Source organism: Podarcis melisellensis (assembly GCF_964234715.1).
Source record: "Podarcis melisellensis genome assembly, chromosome: 15".
Classification (NCBI taxonomy): domain Eukaryota; kingdom Metazoa; phylum Chordata; class Lepidosauria; order Squamata; family Lacertidae; genus Podarcis; species Podarcis melisellensis.
The window spans coordinates 14,007,762-14,023,869 of NC_138532.1; the positions used below are offsets into that span (position 1 = coordinate 14,007,762).

Below are 16,108 nucleotides of genomic sequence, written 5' to 3' on the forward strand. Positions count from 1 at the left end.
CTTCCACCCAAGCTACAGCTCAGGCTAAAAAGACTGCAAAAGATTACCGCTTCCCCAACCCAGTTCTGATCCAGCGTCTCTTGATTTTTTTGTGTGCTATTCGGCTTCTTTGCAGCGGCGGTCTATCTCTGATACATGCCATGTGGCTGTGTTAATATTTCTATGACTAATTAATCTCATTAAAGGATCAACACTACTCCTCAGGATATTTCTCCTTCCTCCATTCTTAACATCCAACCACAGAATTTTAGTTTAGCAATCAGTTGCATGTTTTCTGCTCCCAGGGGAGGGGAAAAAAAGATTTTCAGCCCCAGGAATGCAACTTCCACACAAGTTTTCTGATGTAAATTTTCTGAAGTTTCAAATATCACACCCACCCACCTGGCATGTTGCATGTTGATGTGGTTTTCCAGTACAGTGGTACCTTGGGTTAAGTACTTAATTCGTTCCGGAGGTCCGTTCTTAACCTGAAACTGTTCTTAACCTGAAGCACCACTTTAGCTAATGGGGCCTCCTGCTGCTGCCGCACCGCCAGAGCACGATTTCTGTTCTCATCCTGAAGCAAAGTTCTTAACCCAAAGTACTATTTCTGGGTTAGAGGAGTTTGTAACCTGAAGCGTATGTAACCTGAAGCGTATGTAACCCAAGGTACCACTGTATACTGCCTGGGCATGTTGCAAGAAGGGATGAATGAATCTGTCCCTTTTGGTTCTCCCAGTTTCTCCTCCTTCCAATAAGTAAATTTGGTTCTTCACATTTGTGAGCAATTTGTGATTGTTATTATTTTTTAATCCCCATAAAATTCTTCAACATTTTTGTGCAAATTTCTTCTTATAAGTACATTTTTTTTAATACAATCTATTATTTGCTAGCAATTTCTCTCAATGTGATGCAATTTTGCACGCCACTTTCACTGGTATCTTCATTGGCATGCTGGCTTTCCCCTGCTGACTTTCCCTGATCTGTGAATTTTGTTTGGTTGCAGAGAACCGCACCGCAAAATTCGGACCAGTGCAAATTTTGAAGGCCGGCTGGGGATTCAGTTCTATTGTTTTGGAAAGTGGGAATTTGATAAGTTAGGCCTTAAATGTGAACTGAATCAAATTTATCTCTCATCCCAAGCTGCAAGGGACGTTACCTTGGAGACTGGGAAGCTATTGTTGCAAGAGGAGAAGGAAGCGGTGGGAGGGGAGGGGAGTCATCCAAAAGTGAGAAAGAGGTGACAAGGGAAAGAACTAAGACCATCTCCCCAACCCCTTAATAAAAGCATGTCAAGGGAAGGAATAGGGCCACACTATTCTGCCTTGTCAGACTCCCCTGCCCTGGAGCACTCTGTCCAGTTTAAGGATACTGACAAGATGGAATGTGTGAGGAAGTGGGTGACCAAGATGATCAAGGGCAGGCATAGGCAAACTCGGCCCTCCAGATGTTTTGGGACTACAATTCCCATCATCCCTGACGATTGGTCTTGTTAGCTATGGATCATGGGAGTTGTAGTCTGAAAAAACATTTAGAGGGCCGAGTTTGCCTATGCCTGATCAAGGGTCTGGCAACCAAGGCTTATGAGAACAGTGGAGGGAGTTTAGCCTGGAGAAGAGAAGACTGAGGGATTATCCCCACTTCCTCTTGTGCCACTGCTTTCCGCTGGAGAAAACTGCCCTTTAGCGCTCAGTTGGGGCAAACAGCAATTCAAGTTATTTTGACCACCTGGATTCGTGCTTTGTAGGCATGCCATAAGCGGAAGCATGAACAATCCCTGAGAGCTCATACGATAGCCACCTTCAAATATCTGAAAGTCTGTCACAAACATAGAATTGTAGAGTTGGGAGGGATCCCAAGGCTCATCTAGTCCAACCCCCTACAAAGGGGGAATGCTTGTTTTCTGCTGTTCCGGAAGGAAGGACGCAAACCACTATATTCAAATTACAGGAAACGAGATTCTGACTAAACATTAGAATTTTCTGGTAGCAAGAGCTGTTTGACAGTGGAAAGCTGGTGGATTCTACTGAAGGCTTTTAAACAGAAGCTGCCTGGCTATCTGTTCAGGATTATTTGTTGATGGATCTCAGCCAAAACTCTCTGCTACCGGCTGCTTAGTCTGTGTAGTCCAAGATGACGACTCAGGAATATAACTTGCTGAACAGTAACTTGATTGGTATTTGCTTTTATTATATACAGAGCATAGCACAGCTTTTGTACAAGTTGCTATATACAGTGATACCTCAGGTTAAGTACTTAATTCGTTCCGGAGGTCCGTACTTAACCTGAAACTGTTCTTAACCTGAAGCACGACTTTAGCTAATGGGGCCTCCTGCTGCTGCCGCACCACCGGAGCACGATTTCTGTTCTCATCCTGAAGCAAAGTACTTAACCTGAAGCGCTATTTCTGGGTTACATACTGAAGCGTATGTAACCTGAAGCGTATGTAACCCGAGGTACCACTGTACACAGATTCAGTTCAAACTCTACACTCCAATTCCAAACTACTGTGCCATGCTGCTTATAAGGGAAAACTTTTAGCCAGTCACCACCTGTTGCTAGGCTTCCCTGTCTCCAAGCACACTATCTCACGTACCCTTGCTTTACTTGGCATCTTGCCAACTCACTAATTGTCCACTTGAAAGCTGCAGTGTCTCACAAACCTCAACATCTTTAGCTGTGTATTCTGCATTGCAGGAGGTCCTTGGGACCTTGAGGACCCTTGGGTTTCCTTCTAACTCTACAATGCTGATTCCATGTTCTTCTTTTTTGGGTATAAAAATGACCACGGAGAGAGATTTCTGTGGGGATGGGGGGTGGCAACAGCACACGTTTTGCCCATGTTTTGCCATGCCCCTACCACTAGGTTAAAAAGGAGAAAGTTGCAGGATTTTCATCAGGCTGATACTTAAAAATAATAATGTTCTTGCCTTATGTAGCCATGATCTCTAGAGAGTGTCTGAGAACAGAAAAGGGATTAGGAATCAAAGAAGGATGCGAATCAGACCCTTGGCCCCTTGAGACAGCATTATCCAGATTTTGGGGGGAAGGACCATTTTCCACCTGAGAGCCACCTTCCCTTCTGGGGACCATGGTTCTAGGGAGAAAAATCCTGGGGACCTTAGGCAAGCAAGAGGTCTTCTCAGAGTCCAAGGACACATTCCAGCCAGCAGAATGATTTAAGTAGGGCTTGGAGCAGGGCAGGTGAGGGGTGTGGCCTGTGGGATGTTGGGAGGTTTGGAGAGCTGCATTTGACCCCCCCTGAGCATCTCCATATTTAATCTAGGTGAAAAGGCTCTCCAGGGTTTCAGATGGGAGTCCTTATGGCCATTTCTGGAGATGCCAGCTGTGGAACCTGGGATCTTCCTGTGTTTAAACCACATCCTCTGCCACTGAGTTGCAGCCACCTCCCTGTTAAGGGGAGCAAAGAGCAAACAGAGTAAGGAGAACCGGGTGCCTTCAATTTTGGTAGTTGAAAATATGTGGCTTATAGAAGCAGTGGGGAAGCTGTGGATCTCCAGATTTTGTTGTACTGCATCCCTTCCATTGCCCCTGACCATTGGCTGCACAGGCTTAGTCCAGCATCACCTGGAGGGCTGCAAGGGCCGCATCCTTGGCTTAAAGGGATAGGACAAATGAAACATGTATGTTCCTACTCCAGTGCAATCTTTGCATGCACACATTCTCCTCTCCCACCAGTGCTTCTGCCATACAAGCCCTTCCACTCTGTTCCTCTGCGGACAGCCAGTGTGGGGCAGAGGGTAGAGTGCTGGACTAGGACTGGGGGGTGTGTGTGCCCCAGGTTCAAATCTCCACTTGGCCCTTAAGCTCTCATGAAGCCAGTCACTATCTGCCAGCTTAGCCTACCTCACAGGGTTTTGGTGAGGATAAATAGGTGTTGGAGAACTATGTACACCGCTGAGAGCTCACTGGAGGAAAGGCGGGCTGCAAGCAATCGAAATGAATGAAAGGTGGCATGATGAGGGGTCTGAGGAAACACAGCTGGCAGTAATTCACCTGAAGGAACTCATTCATAATGAGGAGCGTTGGTCACAGAGCAAGAATGGAGTGAAAAGGGAAGCTGGCATGAATGTGTGTGGCACACTCTCCTTGGTGCTTAAATGCTATGAGAAAAAAACCAGTCAGGCAGCCTGAGTGCAATTATGTGCCCCCAGTAACTCTTGGCGCATGTGTGAATGCACGTGGAGGGAGTATAGGTTGCCTCTGATGGAGACACTAATTGTTGGAGCATTTGTGGATTGAAACCTCAGCTTCTCTCATCCCAGGAGCGAATCGGCTGGGAGCTATCTCCGAAGGAAGGAAGGGGGAAATCCAGGAAGGAAATCATTTCAGGGGAACAACAAAATAGCTGGAGACATAATTGCTGTCTATTAGCCCCCTTCATTAAAATAGATTTGCATTTGCATGAGTGGCTGTGAGCAAGGAACAGAAAACAATGCGCTACCAAACCAAACTGTGTGTGTGTGTGTGTGCTGTATTTGGGAGGGCAAAGGCGGTTTGCTTGCTGGTATGAGGAATGAAACAAGGGGGGCTGTGCACACCGTATCATGTCTCTCTATCCGCCCCCACTTTCTTCAATCTAATGTCCTACACAATTGTTTCATGCTAAACTGAGTGGGAAACAGACCTGGCTGACAGCCTAACATCCCTGCATGCCTAATACACTTGAAGGACTGGTGCAGCAGGGAATTACCAAGGTAAACATTTGTGTTGTGTGCCTCATTCATAATGAGGAGCGTTGGTCACAGAGCAAGAATGGAGTGAAAAGGGAAGCTGGCATGAGTGTGTGTGGCACACTCTCCTTGGTGCTTAAATGTTTAGGTCCTGCCCCTTAATCTTAAATGTCGGGGGGCTGCTGTGGTATATGAAGTGGAGGAAAGCCTTCTGCATGCAGTTAGAGGTGTTCCCACTCTCTATTTATTATGTCACACAGCTGAGAGCTAAGAGTGCTGGCAACAGTAGGAAAATGGCTCAATCCGAAGCTCTGCTTTCCTTCCAGAATCAGGGTGGGAACCTTCCTTGCTAACCAAAGCTGCAAACCTGGGTTGTATCCCTGACAGTGGTGACTGTTGCTCATTGGGACTGCAAGGGCAGAAGGCAGGAGGGGGTGCAGGGGGGGGGGCGGCCGCACCGGGCGCAACATCTGGGGGTTAGGGTTAGGGGGCGCAAATCCACGGGTTAGGAGGTGCAAATTACTTGCCTTGCCCCGGGTGCTGACAACCCACGCTACGCCACTGGGAGGACCAACAGTAGGTGGCGCCAGAGCTAATGACAAGAAGAGCCAGCTAATTCTTGCTTTGTCCCTCTCCTCCCTGCTGAGTTCTACAAAAGGTGATGCTAAGGCTAAAGAGGAGGAAGCTGGTAGGCCTGGTCTTGTCAGAAAGAAGGTAGACAGGTGAGGTTGGTGGGGAAATGCCCCCTTTGGCCTTCACTGATACCATCCTGGACTGCACCCTTGTTTCTGATGCCTGTATTTTCTGCAGTGATAAAACCTCATGCAATTCATCAGTCCTAAAGAATCAGACCATCTTTGGGATGTGCTGTCAGGGGCCTGATAAGAGTGAAAGAGCAGCACTCTCCATGCCAGGCCACAGGAATTTCAGCTGTATGGTGAGCATCTTCATAATCAAAGAAAGGGATTCAATCCCACCCACACCCTGCTAACAAAGTAGATTTTAAATAGCACCAAAACAAATGGATTTGGGATGATTATATCGCCCCAGGAGTTCAGCATCTGTGAGGCTTATCACCATGATAACAGAATATGACATAAGAATGATTTCTGAGAAAATGAACAGCCCAGTGAGATAATAGACATTTTGCAATTCAGGACTGGAGTCTGATTCCTCAACAGGCAGTGTTGGCTAGCAAAGGATGCCACTCTCCCCACTTGCCAATTCTGTGCTGAGTATTTTGGCAGTGTTGCTATGGATATAAATGGTGGCCGTATCGGCAGCAACTGTTTTTTGAGCTGCTGTGTGGATAGTGTCATAATACAGCTCAGCCACAAGGTGGCACTGTTCTTAGTACGATTTGGGTGGGAACAAAAGTTCCCTGCTCAGTCTTGTTTAAGAGGCAGAGAGAGGAAAAGTTATTGTCTAGCTATTGTGTGTCTTTTAAGTATTCCATGACAGCTTCGGTGCCAATTTATTTGTGCAGCCCCAGAGGCTCAAACAAAATGAAAGGCAGGTTTCTGGTTTCAGGGACTTTTTCTGGAATCAAAGGGAGGATAGAAAGTTCCAGGGAGAATGGGCACCTGACTGAAAAACATATTTTCCTATGAAACAACTGTTAGCATCTTGAGGAAGGACATTCCTTTTCTTTAGTTGTTGTCATGCAGGGAAAAAATATGCCACATCGGCACAATCCATTTAAAGCACTATGAAAGCACTTGAACAGCCATGGCTTCCTTCAAAGAATCCTGGGAACTGTAGTTTGTTAAGCTTGCTGAGAGTTGTTAGGAGAATGGGGTTCCCGGGATCTCGATGCTTGAGATAAAAGGGCCAGCAAGGGGTTGTGAAGCAAGGTTTCCAAATTAACTACTTCCCCATTGCCAACTTTGGTAACATAAGGAGTCTATCATGCATCTGGGGACATGGGCTGAGTAATGAGACTGCAGCAGAAAGAGAATATCCAAGAACCTGAGACTGAAGCATGGATAGCTCAGCTGGGGTGCTGATAACGCCAAGGTTGAAGGTTCAATCCCTGTATGGGACAGCATTGATAATAATAATAATAATAATAATAATAATAATAATAATAATAATAATAATAATATACCCCGCCCTCCCCAGCCAAGACTGGGTTTCAGGGCAGCTAACATCTGATATAAAACAATTGATCAAAATACAGCTTAAAAAACAAGATTAAAATGCAACATTAAAACATTAAAACATTAAAATGCAGCCTCCTTTCAGTGGAAACTCAAACTTTTTTGCGGATAAAAATGTCAAGTCTTCACCAAGGCCAACTATCCAGACTGGTCCTACACGGGCCAGAAAAAAGCCAGGGAAGTCCCCAAATACGGTAGGTGTTCCATCACAGAAGGAGAAAGGAAAAAAGAAACAGGGGGAGGGAATCAAATTGATTCCAAGCCAAAGGCCATGCAGAACAGCTCTGTCTTACAGGCCTTGCGGAAAGAAATCAGATCCTGCTGGGCCCTGGTCTCATAAGACAGAGCGTTCCACCAGGCTGGAGCCAGTGTTGAAAAGGCCCTGGCTCTGGTTGAGGCTAGTCTGACTTCCTTAGGGCATGGGACGACTAGGGTGTTGCTATTTATAGACCTTAAGGTCCTCCATGGGGCATACTGGGAGAGGCTGTCCTCAGGGACCCTTCCGACTCTACAGTTCTATGATTCTCAAGTTTGCTGGAAATATCCAGGCTGCTGGACATAGAGGTAGCTTAAAATAAAGCTTAGGGCAGATAAATGAACATTGGTGGCAGGTGCCCATTGGAATTGGTAGGAGCAGAAGGGAGGGACAGCAACAGTAGATGCAGCCAGAGTCGGAGCCAGTGATAGGCAGAGCCAACTAACTGCAGTTTTGTCCCTGCCCTCCTCCCTGCTAAATTCCACACTGTAAACGAACATCATTTTTGCCTGTTGGATTCTTCCTTCTGTGCTACCAAGGCAGCCCCCAGCCCCAGGCACTAATCTGGTTTGCTTGGTGGTACAATCACAGTTCCTTTTGTTAACACCATTGTCTGGTTCTTGGGATTAAAAACAGGGAAAGAAGGATTCTGGATAGAGGGACTGCTTGACAAGATTAGCTGCAGCAAATTGGTTTGTGCTGTATCTTCCGTTCCAGGCAATCGGTCATTTATCCTTATTATTACATTGGTGAGGGCCTGGTGCCTGATAACATCGCCTCTGCACAATTGACAGGAATCTAGGTTTCTCTCTCTGTGTCTGTCCCCTCCTCCCCTTATCAGGGCAGGTGGGAGGCAGAAGAGAATCATTTTCTTCTCATATGCCAAGATGTATTTTATTTCCACCCAGGGAGAGGATTCTCCCACAAACAGCCAGATGGGTGATCCGAACTGATGAGGACAATAGCTGCAGATTAAATGCAGAAGGGGAAAACAAACAAACAAAACCCAGGAATTATCTTGGGCATTCTTCAGATGACCTGTTGATAGAGCCATGGTTTGCTTGCACAAAATATATGTGGAAGTTAGACTACATTCACTCTTCGTTGAACAGTCATTCTAGGTTGTTTGTGGGGAGGATACAGAATGATGGGTATTCATCTAGTTTTGCTTGCACAGTGGGTTATATGCCTTTCCAAAATATATTCGCTCATTTGCCCCCATCCTTTTCACTGCATTTCCCCTTCAGTTTCCTAACAAAATAGTGTAGGGGGAAAATAACTGGAATTTGCTGAACTAAGGCAACAGAGTGCTGCAATCCACTTTTAATTTCTGGTAGCTGCTTCAATTCTTCTCACAAAACACTGATAGTCTGCAGGTGGCCTAATACCAGGGGGATATACCCAGTGCTAGCCCTGCTCAGAGGAGATCTATTGAAATTAATGGACATTACTATCTTAGTTCCATTAATTTCAGTGGGTCTTCTCTGAGTAAAACTTAGTAGAACACAACCCAAGGGTTTCCCCCTCAAACCAACAGTAGTGGGTGTAGCAATGGGTGGGACTCTTTGTATTCTTAGTGGGCTTCATTCCAGCTATGTAAACGTCAGGTCTAGGGCTGGCTGAGAGACAGGAGGGTGGAGTTCCATTGCACAAGCACAGCTCTTCACATTGATGAAGCAAGCTAGTTAGATACTGCCCATGAAGCTGAAGTGTACCATTCCTCACAAGTCCCTCCTCTCATTTCCTCCTTTGCCACTTTCCACTACGTAGCAAGCAAAATCAAAACCTGGTGAGAAGCTGGGAGGCCACCATTTCCCGTCTTGCTGGCTTCAAACAGTGCTCCAGTAATTGACTCCTTTTACTCAGAAATTCCAGGAGGGGAGAGTGTGTGTGCGCGCGCGCATAGCAAGGTTCTTTGTTTTCATCAAATGTATTGCTTTGCTTTCTGCAAGCTATTTGAATTGCAATTAAACTGCAGCAGCCAAGAGGGAAAAGGGGGACTGCAAGGGAAGGTGCTCTGAGCAGAAGGCAAGGGAGTGGTTGATTCCCGCCGCCCCCCCTCAATGGCCCTGCTGGGTTGCCCTTGGCTTCTCTCTTCTACATTATCTGCATTTAAAATTAAATGGTGCAAATGCCCAATGAATGAATATTAAATGGGGCTGCTTGAGGGAGAGGGTGCCTTCGAAAAGTAAAACAAAGTAAGCATATATCCCCCTGCTTTTATTCTTTTCATTCTTCGTATGCTCCTGGGAAGAGCTTTACTCTTTCTTTCCCATTGTCTGGCTCAAAGTTGGGGAGACTAGACAGAGAACCAAGAGACATGGATTCTAGACTCGGCTTTGCAGCACTCCAGAAAGGGGAGCAGGTACTGTGCCTACACCCAACAATGAAGTCAGTTTTAAAGTTGTTTAACATTTGTTATGGTGCCTGGCCTAGAAAACCTGGGAAGATGTCATGACTTTGAGAATGGAGTCTCCCCATAGGACGATAATCACCGCATCTTGTGGCCAAGAGCATAGAGGATTTGAACTCAGATGTGTAGGCACCAGCCTACTCTGCAGAGGGAATATTAATATTCATGGCCCCACCCACTTTTGCCGCTGGCCCTACCCACCAGTAGGGCCAGAAAAAAGCCAGGGCATGTGGCCCTGGGAAGGTTGCCTTCCAAAGCAGTTATGCATACAAATGCATGGTTGGAAGTACCCTTCCTCTACATCTCTACTCCAGCACTTTAAGGCAAAACTGCACACTATCTTGAGAAAGGCAGAGATAACAGGGAAAGAACAATGGCTTGGATAAGTGTGCAATCATAGGTGGGATTCAGCGACAGTAGGAAAGGGCACTTAATCTTAAGAAGAGTCCTGCTGGAACAGCATCCTGCTCTCACAGTGGCCAATCAGATGCCTATGGGAAGCCTGTATGAAGGACTTGAATGCAACAACACTCCCCTCACTTGTGCTTCCCAGCATACAGTCTCCAACATAGCCACTGAGGAGGTAGAATATAGCCAACCTTCCTACTGATTCTTCCCTGCAAATCCCCTGGGCCTCCCATTTTTAAACCCATCAAAAAGGGTGTTAGACAAATGCATAGGGATATATCAGGACCCTCCTTATTGTTATGAAGGGGCACTATTTTAGATATCGGCAAAACAGTTTGCTTTGGGGATTCATCTTGGGGAGGGGGAAATAAATAAAGGGAAGTGTTTTGCTTCTGAGACAATCACAGCTTTCTTAGGTAAAGGACCCCTGGATGGTTAAGTCCAGTCAAAGGTGACTGGGGTGTGGCGCTCATCTCGCTTCAGGCCGAAGGAGCTGGCATGCTTTCAAACTGCTAGGCTGGCCAGTGATTCAAATCTGCTTGACAGTGGTGAGCTCCCGTTGTCCTGTCCCATCTTCTGCCAACCTAGCAGTTCGAAAGCACACCAGTACAAGTAGATAAATAGGTACCACTGCAGCGGGAAGGTAAATGGTGTTTCTGTGTGCTCTGGTTTCCGTCACGGTGATCCATTGCACCAGAAGCAATTTAGTCATGCTGGTTGCATGACCCAAAAGCTGTCTTTGGACAATCGCCAGATTCCTTGGCCTGAAAGCAATATGAGCACTGCAACCCCATAGTCACCTTTGACTGGACTTAACCATCCAGGGATCTTTTACCTTTACCCTTACGTTTCTTAGCTACAGCATCTACCAATGGCTAATGTGGCACAAGGAGGAAATATGAAATCACAAGGTGATAATCCAGGCAAACTAGTTTTTTGGCCCAATACCTGCACTTCTGTAAACTGTTATTGAGAGAGAAGACCGATGACTAAAGTTCAAGAAGTGTAAAGAGGGTTTAAGTTAAGTACCATTGACAGTCAGAGATACTTCCCGTTCTCCTGCACCCACACGTGGAACTACGGCTCGGCACACGTATTTCCCAGCATCCTCTTGGCGCACGTTCTTTAGCGTTAGTGTGTTCTCGTTGCTCAGGACCTGAAAAAGAAGAGAGTCAGTTTGCTCCACGTATCAGTGGTCAAGTGAGAATGCCCGCCTATCTCTCAATACACATTCTAGGAGACAGTGAAGTTACCTCCACAGCTATGAAGCTACCTTACTGTACATTGGTCCATCTAGTTCATTTTTCCAAAACCTGGTTACCTCTGGATGTTGCTGGACTCTTAACTCCCACCAGTTCCATGGCCAATTGTCAGGGATGATGTGAGCTGTAGTCCAACATCTGGAGCTTGGACCAGGTTCGGGAAGCCCCATCAGAGTCTACTATGATGACAGCACCTCTTCTGGGTTTCAGACAGTCCCACCTGGAGATTGAACCTGTGATCTTTTGCATCCATGCATGTGCTTTGCTCAACCACTAAGCTATGGTCCCATCCCAACAGGTAGATCAATAAGTGTTATATTCAATCAAGTGGAGTTGAAAGGTTCCTTTCCATTTAGAAGCTCATCTCAACTTTGAAATACACCAAACCACAGCTGCTAATAAATTGATTTGGGCATATGAAGGAGAACAGCAAACACTGGCAATATGTTTCAATGTTTAAACTATAGATTATATTTGGGAAGGCTTTGGGACATTTGGTGGCAAATACAGGTCTGGGAACCCTGGAAAGTGGCTGCAAAGTGGATGGATATATTCATTTGCTGGGGAGAATACAGTATGTGAGCAGGGAGTGATGTATCCATAGCCCACCTGCTGCTTTCCCCTGAAACTCACTCCAATCACCTTCCCACCACTTTACATAAGAAACATGGTTCGGAAACCCAGCTTGGGAAGGGTAAGTTGCTGGGGGTGCAGTGGAAGGCCTAAACACCTCTCCCTGTGTGTCCTGCAAACTGCATTCCCCGTGGCTTCAAGGTGGAGAACTGGCATGCTGTGCTCTCACACCTATTGTGTTATTGTCTGTCATTTCACCCTGAATTTTGTGAATAGCATCATGAATGCATCTAAAAGATTCTACAGCAGTGTGGTTTTTCCTGTGAAATATCTGAAACAGGTATTGCTTTGGATAACACAACCACACCATTCAAATGCAACATGTAAAACAGCCCTGAGTCAGGTAGACTGATGTGGGAGATGGACACTCTGAGATTTGCTTACTCTCTGCAGTCGGTCCTACCCTGGCAGAGATTTGCTGGCTCCCTGCCTCTTTGACCCTTCTGCAATCCACACTGCCAGGAACATGGCCCTCTTGCCCACATTGGTGCAATCAGCAGCTTTATTAAAGCTTCCTAAGTGCTGAATCAGGGAACTTTAATGCAAACCAGTCAGAAAAATCCAAGCTCCTGTGGTATTTAGAAATATGATGAGTCTAAAACAAATATGGCCTTTAAGAGTCAACTCTTTCTAATTGCCTGCAGAAACAGTTGAGGCTCAATGGCTAATTTTCCACATATTCGAGAACTGTCAGGATCTATTGGGCAGACATTAACTTTCAGTGTTGGGATTTACATATCGGGTGATGCTGCCCCTTCACCTTTCTGCACAGGGCAAAGCAGAGGTATCTGCCAACCTTCCCCTGCAGGAGTCTGGATGGTGTCCCGACAGGCCTGCTTCCTTTTGCCTTTCCAACATGTGCTTGCTATGTAAACACAAACCCACACGTTAGCGGTTGGCATTGCCGAGTGTCTGATCTTGCAGCCAATTCCTCTGATCATTCTGGGAATTTACACTGATGCTTAGCAAACCACTTAATGCCCTTAGCAGTACTCAGAGATATTGCAAAGGCTGCTCATATCGGAATTACTGTGTTTGCAAAAGTATTGAAACTGAAAGAGTCTAGTTTTTTTGTTCTTTTTAGAAGTGACAAATCTAGGGCTCTGCAAACGTCCCACCACAGTTTCCAACAATGCAGGGAGCAGGGATTCAGGAACATCCATGTCGGTGATGGGGAGAAAGTAATTTGACACCTGGCTGTGGAGAGGTTGTTTAAGTAACTTTTGCTGAGTCAGACCATGAATCCATGTAGCCCAGTATTGTTGACACTGATTGGCAGGAGCTGTCCAAGGTTTCAGACAGTGGTCTGTCCTGGACCTACCTGAATCCTTTTGCATACATGTGTATGTGTATGCATTTTGTATGCATCAGTATGTGCTCTGTCACTCAGCTATGACCCTTTACAGTTGTAAAGTGATCCAAAGATCCCACCCCCTCAATTTCACCCTGCTTTCCAAACTTCTTTAAGGGTAAAAGCCACATAAAGAGAACTGCATTGCAAAATTCAGAGAAAAGCCTTCAGCCGATGAATGGGGAATAAGATTGATGAGTGAAGAGGCTTTTTAAGGGGCCCCTGCCTACTATAGGAAGCAGCAAGACAGCATGAGAAGGAAATTGGGATGCTCTGCCTTGAGAGGAATTGAGCAGGCTCAGGATAAAGAATGGGGAGCAGGGCTATCTTTGGAGAACAGAGCCAGGACTGAAGCATGGACCTGTAATTTCCTCAAGTGTGTTCAGGTGAGCTGATTATTCTCTCAGAACAGCATGGTTATTCTGCCTTCCCCTGGCAGAAATGGATCAGCACTAACACCTTTTATCATTTCTGTGTAGGCTGTCATCTTGTCTAGAGCTATGTGGTCCTTGGAGTTGCACAGTGCAGTCATTTGTCAGCTAGAGGGAGCTAAAGGAAAGGCCATGAGGACTGCACAGCTGCCTTTCCAAGGCAAGTCATTTGTAACACCTCCCAACACCCGAAAAGACAGACTTCTAACTTGATTTGCTCAAGGCTGAGAAGGAGATGCTGAGCAGGATGTTTCAGAACCCAAAAGAAAGAAATGAGATAAGGATCACGAAGAGGGGTGGTGGTTCCCTTTACCCAATGAATACTGAAAAGAAAAAAGATAAAATATGTGCACTTTTTTGCACAGGGAAGGTACCTTAGCTCTAACATTGAAAAGGGCATGAATTCTATGCTGTGGAGGTGTTCTGAAGGACAGCAACAGTAGAACAGTTCTTCAAAGGCTAAGCAACACTTGGAAGGTTCTGTTCAATCACTATCCAAGATGCCTAAGACACGAAGTCTTAGGAGACCCAGCTCACTTGTCAGACCAGATCAAGTGCTGTCCATGGTGCTAAGCGTAGAGATGAGTTTTCAAGTCAGTTGCGGAGTGGCCCCAACATCACAATGCCCAAAGCCAGGGAGTCCTTCCTGGCTTGTTAGTTTCAAAAGAGCTCTATCCTTCCTTCTGCAGCAGCAGAACACATGTCAAGTTATTGAAGTACAGCTGGGGTGAGTGACTACCAGTGATATCTATTATATTCTGAAGCTTACTTCCAGGTAAATGTACACAGGAATGCAGCACAATTCCTCCCAAGGGTCCTAGTCAAGAGGAGGGAATGGATGAGAAATGAATGGCTTGGGGGAACTGAAAGAAAGGAACAAAAGTTTGTAAAGTGAAGGACTCTGTTCACTGTCCCCACCAAACTGTTCTGGCTTCTGTTGGAGGCCTGATGCATTTGTTCCTGTAAAATAAGTCTGATTTTATGGTCCACAGCCCCACAAACCATTTGTAAATCAAGCTACCCATAGCACAGGAGTGCATTTATCTCCACATTCCACTTTGGGATTACTGCATACCCAGATGAAGGCTGTAGAATGGATATGCCTGAATGAACCATGTATCTGAAGGTAACTCAGGCATTGTAAGCAAGGGCTTTCGTTTTTTGTAAAACCTGCAAAGCTGAGTTCAACCTCATGAGTCCCCAATGCCTACTATTTAATATTATCTGTATTGGTTTTATATGTGCTCCTATTGTTTACCACTTCTGGCAGACAGATTTGTATGCTTGAGGAGACCCTGAAAAATGGGTTCTGAATTCCTGAAACTCCATAGGCACTCCTTCTTTTGCATGCATATTGTGTTCAAGGTGTTTGTTACACTATATCATGGGGTCAAAATAAACACAAACATAGAAGGTTTCTTGTTACCTGCTCTTTTAAGATCTGTTTGCCCACTCATTAATATTTAGGATGTAGATGGCCTTGTAGTATCATACTTTGAGCTCTCTTGCACCCCAAGAAGTACATGTGACTTCCCTCCATTAAGGTGTAATGTGACTTTCATCTGTTCTAGTTACTCACAGCACTTTCACTGAAACAGATGTACAGGTATAGATAGGATATTAATAAGTGAATGTGAAAAGCCAAGTCCTGGGTTTTATCTCTAGCATGACCTGGTTTGGTTTATAAATACATGCTAGACTCTTGATTTCTCAACACTTAGTTCTACTCTACATGATGTAGAGTAGATTAGCCACCAGTTTCCGTGAATTAACTCCTGAAAACCATTGCATAAGGGGATATTGATGAATGCTTTCTCTGCAATATTCAGTGGAGGATGGTCAATTCAGGGTAATGAGGCACTTGCCCCACCAACCTCAACTTGTTTTCTTACTTACAACTAATCAGGGAGTGGCTCCACCTACTGTTGGTCTCTCTGCCTTCCACCATGCTAGTCTCAATGAGCACCAATGACTACTGGTGATACAGCATCTGTGATGGACCATCCACACATGCAAGTTATCACTGCATGCTGAAGCTCCTAGGTGATGAATAGGCATGCACAGTCCTGGGAAACTGGATCCAAGACTGGGTTGATGCCAGGAGGCTATTTGTCCTTAAGCTTTAGCTGTGCAGTGCTCTGTAAGCAAGGACTGTTCACAAAAAGAGCCAAACGTGGAGGTGGTTTACAAAGTTCCACCTGTCACAAAGAGGCAAAGCGGTTGCCTTGGCCTTTGGTTAACCCAGATGCTGCTCATAATGGGAATCAATTCAACTTCTATTAGGGTTACTTTGCAAAGATCCCCTTTGAGCAGCGGAAATGTGGAAAGTGCTGTGACTGCCATGGAAACGTACCTTTCATTTTTTTTTATTAGTCCAGTTACATAAATCAGCCTCCTTGACCTCTGCTTGGCCTAAAATTTTCCCTCTTTTATTTGAAAGTGCTGAGAACATTCACTGCCATCTCTGGACAGCCACCACTGCCTGCTGCCACCAGTGCAGTTTGCAACCGAGGAAGGTCGGC

At 45.6% G+C, this 16,108-nt stretch overlaps 1 protein-coding gene across 2 annotated transcripts in view; it reads right to left on the reverse strand.

The window, feature by feature from the left end:
- Positions 1 to 16,108, reverse strand: part of KIRREL3 (kirre like nephrin family adhesion molecule 3) — a 748,317-nt gene that overhangs the window by 51,885 nt on the left and 680,324 nt on the right. For both annotated transcript variants that reach the window (XM_081890928.1, XM_081890927.1), the window contains exon 11: positions 10,939 to 11,065. In XM_081890928.1, the coding sequence (XP_081747054.1) occupies positions 10,939 to 11,065 (127 nt within the window). The remainder of the gene's footprint in view (positions 1 to 10,938; positions 11,066 to 16,108) is intronic.